Source organism: Malaclemys terrapin (genome assembly GCF_027887155.1).
Source record: "Malaclemys terrapin pileata isolate rMalTer1 chromosome 20 unlocalized genomic scaffold, rMalTer1.hap1 SUPER_20_unloc_4, whole genome shotgun sequence".
NCBI classification, from domain to species: domain Eukaryota; kingdom Metazoa; phylum Chordata; order Testudines; family Emydidae; genus Malaclemys; species Malaclemys terrapin.
Window position 1 is genome coordinate 146,900 of NW_026530191.1, and position 11,975 is coordinate 158,874.

Here is an 11,975-nt window from a genome sequence, read left to right on the forward strand (position 1 = left end):
AAAAACCTCCCTTGGTTGGCCCCTGAGGCAGGGAGGCAGAATCGTGTTTATAAACAGAGGGATTAAGATAAGAAAGGGCTGTTCGGATGTTTCCTAATGTTAAATGATCTGTTCCAAGAAGTGGGCTGTAGTCCACGAAAGCTTATGCTCTAATAAATTTGTTAGTCTCTAAGGTGCCACAAGTCCTCCTGTTCTTCTTTTTGTTCCAAGTTTGGTGAACTGCAAAAAGTGAGTCGCTCAAATTACAGAACATGGGTCGGCAACCTTCGGCACACGGCCCGTCAGAGTAATCCACTGGCCGGCCGCGAGACATTTTTGTTTATGCTGCAGGCACGGCCCCCCGCAGCTGCCAGTGGCCGCAGTTTGCTGTTCCCGGCCAATGGGAGCTGTGGGAAGCGGCGGCCAGCACGTCCCCGCGGCCCGCTCCCCTTCCCGCAGTTCCCATTGGCTGGGAATGGCGAACCGCGGCCACTGGGAGCTGCGGGGGTCCGTGCCTGCGGACGGTCAATGTAAACAAAATGTCTCACGGCCGGCCAGCGGATTACCCTGATGATAGAAAGTAACTGTAGATTTTTCTACAATTGTTTCAATTGTGGGATTCAACAGAGCCTTTCTTTGAGAAGATCACTGGGGTTTTTTAGACAAAGGAAATGCACTAGATCTCATCTACCTGGGTGTCAGTGAGGCATTTGACACAGTTCCACATGAGAAATGATTAGTGAAATTGGAGAAGACGGGGATTAATATGAGAACTGAAAGGTGGATAAGGAAGGGGTTGAAGAGGAGAAGACGACGGGTCACACTGAAAGGTGAACTGTCAGGCTGGAGGGAGGTTACTAGTGGAGTTCCTCAGGGATCGGTCATGAGACCAATATTATTTAACATTTTTATTACTGACCTTGGCACAAAAAGCGGGCGTGTGCTAATAAAATTTGCGGATGACACAAAGTTGGGAGTATTGCCAATATGGAGGAAGACCAGAATATTATACAAGACGATCTGGATGACCTTGTAAACTGGAGACCCCCTCATGCCCAGAGAGAGTGAATGTGAAAGGATGGGACGGGAAGGTGGGGGTAATATTAAATAGGGCTCCTTGGTGCTCTCCGTGGTTCTGGGAGGGCAGTGGGGTATAGTCGTGAGGGCAGTGGGGGCTGGGAGCCAGGACTCCTGGGTTCTCTCCCTGGCTCTGGAGGAGAGGAGTGGGGTTTAGTGGTGAGGGCACTGGGGGCTTGGAGCCAGGACTCCTGGGTTCTCTCCCCAGCTCTGGGAGGGGGGTGGGGCTTAGAGTAAGGGGCTGGAGCTAGGACCCCTGGGGTCTATCCCTGGCTCTGGGAGGGAGGTGGGAGCCAGGACTCCTACATGTGATGGTGGCTGACCTGTGCCAGCCTTTCCCAAGGCTTTGGGCCTCAGCTGAGCACTGAGAAATTCGTTGCTGGAAACCCATCCCACTCCCTGGGGTGTCAGGAGGGTTCAGCAGGGTGCTCGGCTAATATCACCCTGTTTAGACTTGATGCAAGTTGCTGCTAGCGTTAATCTCCCTTCGAATTTCTTTCTCCCCTAAGTTTTTGCTTCCTGGCTGTAAAAAAAAAAAAAGTTTGCTCTGGATCCGTGACCCTGCCCGCAGCAGGGATCGGCCCCGGCCCATCGCCAAGGCTGGCAAAACACGACATCATAACCCAAAGACATTGCTAATTGCCCCGGGAACCCGCTCGTCCCAGCCGCGTGAAATTCTGGAAGGAACTAAAAACAGCTGCCGAGAACATGTTTCTCCGGCCAGGTCTATGCTACAGACCGATACCAGTATAATTACATCGCTCGCGGGGGTGTGTGTGTGAAAAATCCACACCCCGGAGCAACGCAGTGACGCCCACCTAACCCCTGGTGTACACAGCGCTATGGGGCCAGAGCGAGTGGCCTCCCCGAGGGGGCTCACGGAGGCTCAGAGGTGCAGCCCCAGGAGGTGGTGGGGCCTGATGGTGACCCTCAGGGATGGGGCTGTCACACCGAAAGGGGGTCTGCCAGGGGCCGTATGGAGCCGAAAGAGAATGGGGCCTGGGAGTCCGTGACAGGGGTCTAGTGCTTAGAGCATGGGGGCATGGCCAGGATGCCTGGGTTCTATCTCCAGCTCTGGGAGGGGAGCAGGGTCTAGTGGTGAGAGTGGGGCAGGCTGGGAGCCAGGACTCCTGGGTTCTATCTCCAGATCGGAAGGGGGTGGGAGGGATGAGGTGGGAGCTAGGACTTCTGAGTGTGACAGTGAGTAACCAGATGCTTTCTCCTCGCCTCCTGCCATGGGCTATGGAGTCTTAACAGTGGGGACCAGCCTCCACGTGCTCCCACCCCAAGGGGGGCCCCCACTAGGGGGCAGAGGGGCATTCAGGTTCAGAGGCCCCTTTGGCCTTGGTTCTGGGTCCCCGTTGATGTCAGTCATGACATGGATTGGCCTGACGGGACAACGGCTGAACTCTTTTAACCTGGGGCCAGATGGGACCCGGCGCCCCATGGAGGGGACAGGCCCCGTGCCCCATTCCCCACCCCCCTGAGCCCGCCAGTCCCTGCCCTGGGGCCGGATGGGAGCTGGCACCCCCTAGAGGGGACAGGCCCAGTTCCCCATTCCCCACCCCCCTGAGCCCGCCAGTCCCTGCCCTGGGGCAGGATGGGAGCTGGCGCCCCCTAGAGGGGACAGGCCCCGTTCCCCATTCCCCACCCCCCTGAGCCAGCCAGTCCCTGCCCTGGGGCCGGATGGGAGCTGGCGCCCCCTAGAGGGGACAGGCCCCGTTCCCCATTCCCCACCCCCCTGAGCCAGCCAGTCCCTGCCCTGGGGCTGGATCAGGGCAGTGCCCCTAGAGGAGAGGCAAATCAAAGCGCGCACACAGATCCCTTTAAAATAAAATGTCCCTTTTATTTCTCGTTCCTCTGGATCAAAGACTCGTTAGTGGCCGAGGCGCTAATTGGGACGGCAGGTGGGGTCCCCCCCAGCTCCCGCTAGTCACCTCTCTCTTCTGCCTATAGGTCTCTGCTCTACAGCCCAGGGGCTGGGGGCTGGCCCCCTACAGCAGGGGGGTTAGACGTTAATTGGGGCTGGCTCCCTGGGAGTGGCCGGGCCCCGTGTTGCTGCCGGGCTCACTTGTCTGGCTGGCCGGCCACTGCTCTCTCTTCTGGTCCACTCGCCCGCTCTGTCTTGCCCCCTTGCTCTCTCGTTTCCTCCTTTTTCGATGGGCCCCTTTTCATCTGTGCTTTTTCACTCCTTCATTCCTTTACTCTTTCTTGTCCCATCCCCTCTTTCGTTCCTCCATTCGCTCCTTTCCCATCTTTCCCGCATTCTTTCGCTCTGTTTTTTCACACTTCATTCCTTCACTCTGTCTCTTTCACGCTCCCTGTCAGTTCAGGCAGGCTTTGATTTCTTTTCTTTTTTTCTCCTGTGTTCTTTTCCCACTCATTCATCCGTTCACTCTCTCGTTCCTCCTTTCGCTCCTTCTTTCTGGCCTTTCATTCTTTCCCCCCTCCTTCTTTCACCATTTTTTTAGTTTTTTCCACATTTTTCCTTCCTTCTTTCTCTCTTCATTCTTTTTCCCCACGCATTCCTTCGCCTTAATTTATTCTTTCAACTCTTTTTGCTCATTCATTCATTCGTTCATTTATTCATTCATTCATTCATTCATTCTTTTTTAATTTCTCCATTCTTCCCCCCCATCCATTCACTCTACTTCTTCTTTCCTTCCCTTTCACTCCTTTCTTCCTCCATTCATCCTTTCTGCTCTCTCACACTCATTCTTCCACTCCTCCATTCATCCTTCTGCTTTCCCCATTTTCTCTCCCTTGGGATTCTTATGGGGAAACCCTCCTCCTTCAGCCCACAACCCTTCTCAGGGGCACAGGCCCCTGGCATCAAACCCAGGTAGACGGAGGGACGGGTCAGCAGGAGGCGGCCAGGGGGCGCAGCCCCGGTCTCTCTCCTTCCCCCTGTTTGGTTCTGTCCGGCCCAGCAGCACTCGGACGGGGGCAGGGAGGAGGGGCAGCCGGTCCATGTGTTAGTCAGGGGTGGGGGCCGTGGGTCGGATTCTAGGTCAGCAAGTCCATTCGGTATCGGGGGCCTGGTTCCTCTTGGCTGGCGCCGACGTAAGATGCCTGCATGCTGGGTGAGTACTGGGGGGAGGGGGAGAGATGGGGGGAGAGATGGGAGAGATGAGAGGGAATAGACTGGAGGGGATGATGCGACGCGCTGTACCTCAAAGCAGCCTCCTGGAACCCCAGCATTCACCCCTGTTTGGTATCATTTGAACGTGTGTCCTGGTGGACTGTGTGTGTTACCATTGCCTGGGACGTTATGAAGTTTTGCTCTCTGTGTGCTACTGATAATCTGTAGTGAGCGGGGAGGCCAGGGACCCCATCCCTGCCCATCCTGCTAATTGCCATTGATGGGACCGATCCTCCAGGAACGTATCTAGTTCCTTTTTGAACTGCCCGACCAACGGGGGCTGCCTGACCCGCGAGGATCTTTCTAGCAGCTGGAAGCAAGTATAAAAAGGGACAGTGACATCTTCACTTGGCCTCTCGCCTCCCCCATCGCCACACCCGGAAAATGGTCCGGAAGACAAAGACTTTGAGCTAGGGAGACTGGTCCCAGGCTGGAAGGGAATCCGGCCTGGGTAGGGAGGAGCTGGGAACTGCCTGTTAGGGGGAGAGGTTGTTCGATTCACAGCTTGCTCAGACGGTTAAATTGAGACGCCGTTTCTAGTTTTATTTCGTAGGTAACCGACTCTGCTCTCTGAGCCTGCTACCGAGAGTCACTGACACTCTCTCTTGCTGGAGTTCATAAACCTGTTCGATGTTTTACCCAAACCAGCGTGGATCCACTCCCCTTTTGCTGGAACGGCAAACTAATGAATGAGCTTGCAGCGTCCGAGGGAGTGCCGAGCATATTGCTGGGGTTCCAGGCTGGGGGGACTGGCTGGGGTCCCTCTCTGAGAGGTTCAGGGAGCCGTCACGCCATGTCGCTGGGGTGTGCGGGGCTGCACGTGATTGCTGCACCGGCAGGGGGTTCGCGGCTTGTCACCGGGGCGGTACTTAGACAGCCCAGGCCAGTGAGTAAAGGGGGCACAGCGGTCCCACAGTGCCAGGTTGTGATCCCCCCCCCGCCCCGGGAGTGGGGGCAAAGGCTGGGGAGGCGGGAGACTTACCGAGGGGGGCGGGGAGTGCCGGTCGAGGAGGGGCACGCTATCATATCGAGGACTGCCACTGAACAAACCGCTTTGATTCCTGCCGAGGAGAGCGAGACAGGTGCTAGCCGGGGGTGGGGGTGGGGATCCTGCCCCCCCCCTCCCCGAGAGCCAGACCCCGAACTGGGGTGTGTGTGACATCACTGTACCCCCACCTCCCCCACCCCCGCCCTGAGTCTCTGCAGAGCCGCGCCATGGGCTTGGTCGTCAAACCCAGGGCTGCCCACTGGTAATTGGGGAGGGGAGGAGGGCGCAGAGAGAAACAGCTGGATGTCTTGGTTTAAATGGGGGCGGAGGGGAGGCAGGAATCTATTTAATAGAGGCCAGCCGGGATACCGGGCTAGAGGGGCCCATGGGTCTGACCTGGTCTGAACAATCCTAGAGGCCCTTCCCCCACTAGCTGGTATTGTTATAATTAACCCTTCGAGTGCTGGGCAGAGTAAACCCAGAAACAACAGGAGAGTGTGTGTGTGGGGAGGTGGTTGGGTGCGGGGGAAGGTGGTTGCCATATGCCCCCCAGTGGTGGCTCAGGGGATAGTTTTAATAGCAGAGAGGGACAGCGATTGACTGGAGGGGTGCATATGGGAGGTCGGGGCCCACTGATGGTTGGGGAGGGTCTCCTGGACTGCCCCCTGTCCCATCCATCAAGGCAGGACAGGGGGCAATATGGAGGAGGCACCCATCAGCACCAGGCCCAGCTCAGCACCGGAGCACCTGACCCCTAAGTGCCAGGCAGACCGGGGTCTGGCGAGTGCTGGCGTGACTGAGACAGAGCTGTTCCAGGGGCAGGGGAAGCCGGCGGGGAAGGGGACGGATGGACGGATGGGTAAGAAGAGTGATAGAGATGGGAATGAGGGAGAGAGGGAACGGAGGGAGGGATATCTGGAGGTGGATGGATGGATGGATGGGCGTGTAATGGGGACGGATGGGTGGTTGGACAGACAAACGGAGAGATGGATGCAGTGGCGATGGAGAACCACAGCGGGGCCAGCTGGCTGGTGGCGTGGGACAGACAGACACGCGGTGGGGAGCGAGGGATGGATGCCCAGCACCCGCCAGCCCCTGGCCTGGCCCCCGGCTGCAGTCCATTGGGGGTAAGGGGAGGGGGGGCTACTCACATGTACTGTGAGACGGGGGCGTTGGAAATGGGTGGGGCCGAGAGGCGCAGGCTGGAACGGGGCGGGGGGCTACGTGCCTGAGGGGTGAAGGGGTCGTCATCCTCCGCGTCTTCGTATGCCATGTCCCTGCCGGCCGGAGAGGGGGGTTGGTGGGGGGGCTGCTTGGCAATGCCCCCCCCACGACATGTCTCCCTCCAGACACCCCACCCACCACTGTGACCGTCCCCGCCCCCTGGCCAGATGCCCTGCCCCTGCTGGAACCCCCCTTTCCCACCGCAACCTGCTGCCGTGCCACAACAGGCCCCGCCCCCCACTGCAAGCAGTCCCGCCCACCCCAGACAGCCCGCCCACTCCCTCCACTCTGAGAAGCTCCACCCACCTGCCCCAACCATCCCCATCCCGCACCTCAGATGCCCCACCCCGCAATGTGAGTGGCCCCACCCACCACAAACAACCCTGCTCCCCCACCCCAGATGTCCCACCCCGTATACCCAGCTCCACCCCACCCCGTGCTGCCCGCTCGGCTCCACCCCCTTAGAGGCCCCGCCCCCTACGCCTTGCCCCACCAACCTGCTGTGGAACCTCTCCCAGGCGCGGGGCAGGCTGCAGACAGCCGTGGTGAAGGCGAGGGCCGAGAGGAGGGAGAAGAGCAGCAGGAAAAGCAGCCCCTCCATGCCGTCATAACAGAGCCCCTTGACTGCGTCCACGTAGTCCTGGGGGAGAGACAGCGTCACCGGTCCGCAGGGGGCGGAGCCTAGGGGCTACCACAGCCCGGGAGGGCGGAGCCTGGGGAAGCTACCACAGCCCGGGGGGGGGCGGAGCCTGGGGAAGCTACCACAGCCCGGGGGGGGGGGCGGAGCCTGGGGAAGCTACCACAGCCCGGGGGGGGGCGGAGCCTGGGGAAGCTACCACAGCCCGGGGGGGGCTACCATAGCCGGGGGGAATCCTGCCAGAGGGGGGCCCAGCAGCGGGACACCCCCCGGGGGGGCAGGGGCCAATACCTTGTGAAGTCCCCGGCAGTTGAGCAGCGCGACCAGCTGGTGGAAGTTGCTCTCCGTGGTGTTCAGGGTGCCCTGCACAGAGACCAGGTTCCTCTGGGGGGGAGAGAGAGAAAGGGATGGAACCCAGGCGTCCGGGCTCCCAGCCAGTCCCCCCCCCCGGCTTTAATCTCTAGCCTGCACTGACCTCTGCCGCAGGGAATTGTGGGATAGCTTCTCTCTCCAGGCCGTGCAGCTGGGAGTGGATGCTGGACAGCGCCCGCTGCGACATGGTCAGCCTCTGGGGGGGTGAGAGCGGGATTGTGGGGCACAGACAGGGGTGGGGGTGCAGCCCCCTCCCCCCCAGCTCCCACCCCAGGAGCTGCCGGTCAGCAACAAACCAGCTGCATGGCGGTGTCTGGCGCCCTTTAGTGCTGAGTTCAGGTAGCGGTGTAAGAGCCGCCCGTTAACTCCCCCCCAGCCCTGCCGGTGCCCCTCACTCCCGACCCGCAGCCCAGCCCTGGGGTTCCCTCCCCCACACACACACTCAGCCCCCAGAATCCACGGCCCAGGCCTCCCTGCTGGTGGTGCTAGCGTGCTCTCCCCCGCCCAGGCCCAGGGCCGAGCCCCAGCCAGCTCGGTTCACGGGTGAGGCGTTGGGGTCTCACCTGTTGGAAGGGGTTCGGGACGTCCTGGCTGCAGACGAGATAGTACTGGAGGATTTCTGCTGGGGGGCGGGCGGGGGGGAGAGAAGGAAGGGGTTAATAATGGCCCCTCTAGTCTGGTTTCTCCTCCCCCGCCCCCATCAGACCCCTGGGCCCATCTAGCCCGGCCTCCTGCCCCTGGTGCCTACCTGGGCTCAGTTCTGTCTGGGCCTGGGTCAGGTTCAGGACGAAGCCGTCTGGGTCAGAGCAGAAATCGCTGAGTCCCTGGGGCGGGGAGGGAGTTATTGTTACTGATGCGGGGCGGGGGGGGGGGTGATAGGTTGGATCACAGAAACCCCCTTGGGAGCTGCCAACTGATGTGCCAAGACTACTTCTGCCCCCGCTTTCCCTGCCAGCCTGGGACCCCAGCACCCTGTCTTGCTGAGCCAGCCACGCCAGTCTGCTCCAACACAGAGCCAGGGTCTGAACCACGTGCCCCAAAGCTGCAGACTTAACTGAAAGCAGCTCACAGAAGTGTTCCTGTCTTTAACGCTCAGATGCCCAACTCCCAGTGGGGTCCAAACCCCAAATAAATCCATTTTACCCTGTATAAAGCTTATACAGGGTAAACTCATAAATTGTTCACCCTCTATAACACTGATAGAGAGACATGCACGGCTGTTTGCCCCCCCAGGTATTAATACATACTCTGGGTTAATTAATAAGTAAAAAGTGATTTTATTAAATACCGAAAGTAGGATTTAAGTGGTTCCAAGTAGTAACAGACAGAACAAAGTGAATTACTAAGTAAAATAAAATAAAACACACAAGTTTGAGTCTAATACAGTAAGAAAACTGATTACAGATAAAATCTCACCCTCAGACATGTTTCAATAAGTTTCTTTCACAGACTGGACACCTTCCTAGTCTGGGCACAGTCCTTTCCCCGGTACAGCCCTTGTTCCAGCTCAGGTGGTAGCTAGGGGATTGCCCATGATGGCTCCAGCTTGTTCTGTTCCACCCCCTTATATATCTTTTGCACAAGGCGGGAATCCTTTGTCCCTCTCTGGGTCCCCACCCCCTCCTTCTCAATGGAAAAGCACCAGATTAAAGATGGATTCCAGTTCACGTGACATGGTCACATGTCCCTGTAAGACCCCAAGCCTTCATTCCTCCCAGCCTGACTCACACGGAGGCCGGCCTGCAAACAGAGCCATCCACAGTCAATTGTCCTGGTTGATGGGAACCATCAAGATTCTAAACCACTATTAATGGCCCACACTTTGCATAATTACAATAGGCCCTCGGAGTTATATTCCATATTTCTAGTTTTAGATACGAGAGTGATACATTTATACAAATAGGATGACCACACTCAGTAGATTATAAGCTTTGTAATGACACCTTACAAGAGACCTTTTGCATGAAGCATATTCCAGTTACTATTATATTCACACCCATTAGCATATTTTCATAAGATCATATAGAGGCAACATCACAGGGGGTCTGGGCACATGGGGGAGCCCAGGGCTGGGCTAGCAGGGGCTGCGGGTCGGGAGTGAGGGGCACTGGCAGGGCTGGGAGGGGGCAGCCTGAGTTTTCTAAGGTGAGATAATTTAATTGCCTTGGCCCAGGTTATCTTTAATTGGGGGAGGGGGGGTTAACCCTTTCATTGCATACCCCTCCTGAGGTAATATTCAGAGTAATTGCTGATGCCCCTCACTCCCGACCCGCAACCCCTGGGCTCCCCCCAGCTCTGCCAGTTCCCCTCACTCCCGACCCGCAGCCCCAGGAGGCAGTGATCTCCTGGCGAGAACAGGGTTGAGACCCACAACCGCCCCCCCAGCCCTTCACTCACCACAGCTGCTGCTGTCTCCAGCCCCAGGGAGCCCCAGCTCAGGATGAGAACGAAGAAACTCATCACAGTCATTCTGGGGGGAGGGGAGACACTAAAGTCAGCAGCTGGGAAAGGCCCAACTCAGCCCCTCCCCCAACCCCTGGGGCAGAGAGAAACAGCCTCTCAACCCTGCCCCCTCCCAGAGCGGGGGAGAGAACCCAGGCGTCCTGGCTCCCAGCCCCCACCCCCGCCGCTCTAACCACTGCACCACATTCCCCTCTCACCACAGCCCCCCAACTCCGTGCCCAGGCAGGAGGGTTGTGAGGCAGGATTGGGGCAGCTGGGACAATGGGGGGTTGTGGGGGCATGGAGGGGGTTGCGGGGAGGAGGGAGGGGGCTGTGGAGATGGTGAAGGGAAGATGGGGACAGTGGGGGAAGGGGAGAAGGAGGGTTGTGTGGGGAGGGGCAGGGAGGGAGCTGTGGGGGGGTGAAGGAAAGATGGGGACAATGGGGGGAGGGGAGGAGGGAGGGGGCTGTGGGGGTGGTGAAGGGAAGATGGGGACAATGGGGAAGGGGAGGAGAATGGATGTGGGGGGAGGGGAGGAGGGAGGGGGCTGTGGGGGTGGTGGGAAGATGGGGGACAGTGGGGGGCAGGGGAGGAGGGGGCTGTGGGGGGAGAGAGAGGGGGAAGAAGGAGGGGGCTGTGGGGACGGTGAAGGGAAGATGGGGGGTCTGTGATGAGGGATCAGGTCCCAGTGACTGCAGGTGCCCCCCCGCCAGGTCTCCCCGGGGCCCCCCCGACTCACACGACCACCAGCCACTTGATCTGCTTGGCCAGCCCCAGCAGGGTGAAGAGGCAAATGACCAGGTCCAGCAGCAGCAGCAGGATATAGGCCAGCCACCTGGGGGGAGAGGGGTGAGCCCAGGGGTCAGCCCAGCCCCCGGTCCCCTTCATCCCCCCCACCAGCCACCTGGGGGGGAGGGGTGAGCCCAGGGGTCAGCCCAGCTCCCCGTCCCCTCCACCCCCCCCACCAGCCACCTGGGGGGAGAGGGGTGAGCCCAGGGGTCAGCCCAGCCCCCCGCTCCCTCGATCCCCCCCCACCAGCCACCTGGGGGGGAGAGGGGTGAGCCCAGCCCCCCCTGCCCCCTCCATCCCCTGCCACCTGTGGGGGAGGGGGCAGCTCTCAGGACCCCCCCATTCCCTCCCATCTCCCCCCCCCGGTCTCACCTGTAGTCCTCCAGGGAGGCCAGGTCGTGGGCCAGCTGGCTGGGGTTGCCCCCCAGGGCCCCCCAGAACGGGAGACCCGTCAGGATCTGGGCCACAGCCTCGGCCTGGCGCCGCGTGTTGCGCACGACGGCCACGAACTCGGTGCGGAGGCCCAGCGTCTCCTCCAGCTGCGTCAGGTCCCCCCCCACGGCCCCCGACAGCAGCCCCAGCGTCTGCCGCACCTGGGGGGAGGGGCCCGGTTCAGACGCACAGCACACGCGTGTGCCACCGTCACGCCTCCCCCATGTGTGTGCCACTGTCACTCCTCCCCCCACACATGTCACCATCATGCCTCCCCCACATGCATGTGCCACCGTCACGCCTCCCCCATGTGTGTGCCACTGTCATGCCTCCCCTCCATGCGTTTGTCACCATCACGCCTCCCCCCATGCGTGTGCGCTGTCACCCCTCCCACACGCCTGTGTGTTGCCATGTGCCCTCTCACACACTTCCTCCACCCAGGTGCACAGTGTCCCCGTGCGGGCTGGGGGACAGGACATGCGGAGGTGGCCCCCCGCTAACATGGCACAGGGTGGGGGAGTCGCTCCTTGGGCAGCTTGCAGGGGGCACAGTGGGGCTCTGGGAGGTTTGGGGGGCTGTGGGGAGTCGGGGGCAGGGGGCTCGGGGGCCTCCCGAGCGTGTCCATGCCGTGCAGCGTGTGGTTGGTGCTGGGGGCGCAGCAGGAGGTTGGAGGGCAGTGGGGGGCACAGGGTTGGGGGACACTGGAGGGCACCAGGGCAGCACAGGGGCTCACCTGCATCTTGGCGCCCCCTAGTGGGAGTGGGAGCACGGGGGGCACAGGAGAGGCATGGGGGGCGCAGGGGGAGGTAGGGGCAGTGGGGGGCACAGAGGGCACGGCGGGGGGCTCACCAGCGCGTTGGCGCCTGGCAGCGTGAGGTTGGCGTTAGGGGCT

At 60.2% G+C, this 11,975-nt stretch overlaps 1 protein-coding gene across 1 annotated transcript; it reads right to left on the reverse strand.

Annotated features, from left to right (window-relative positions):
* Positions 1-2,881: 2,881 nt before the first annotated feature.
* TTYH1 (tweety family member 1) lies at positions 2,882-11,822 on the reverse strand. The gene is made up of 12 exons (XM_054015052.1): positions 11,817-11,822; positions 11,024-11,244; positions 10,602-10,697; positions 9,817-9,889; positions 8,168-8,243; positions 7,983-8,041; positions 7,523-7,615; positions 7,339-7,431; positions 6,908-7,050; positions 6,338-6,463; positions 5,181-5,259; positions 2,882-4,146 (listed from the first exon to the last, which is right to left on the reverse strand). Exons 1-12 carry the CDS (start codon positions 11,820-11,822, stop codon positions 4,063-4,065), a joined length of 1,149 nt encoding a protein of 382 aa, XP_053871027.1. The 3' UTR covers positions 2,882-4,062.
* Between the last annotated feature and the right edge of the window lie 153 nt (positions 11,823-11,975).

Excerpts from the sequence above, each read along its gene's own strand:
- TTYH1 (XM_054015052.1), bottom strand. Across the intron at positions 10,698-11,023 it reads GCCTCCCTGGAGGACTACAG|GTGGCTGGCCTATATCCTGC; the intron begins GTGAGACCGGGG and ends CTCTCCCCCCAG. Across the intron at positions 4,147-5,180 it reads GGCACTCCCCGCCCCCCTCG|TACTCACCCAGCATGCAGGC; the intron begins GTAAGTCTCCCG and ends CCCTCCCCCCAG.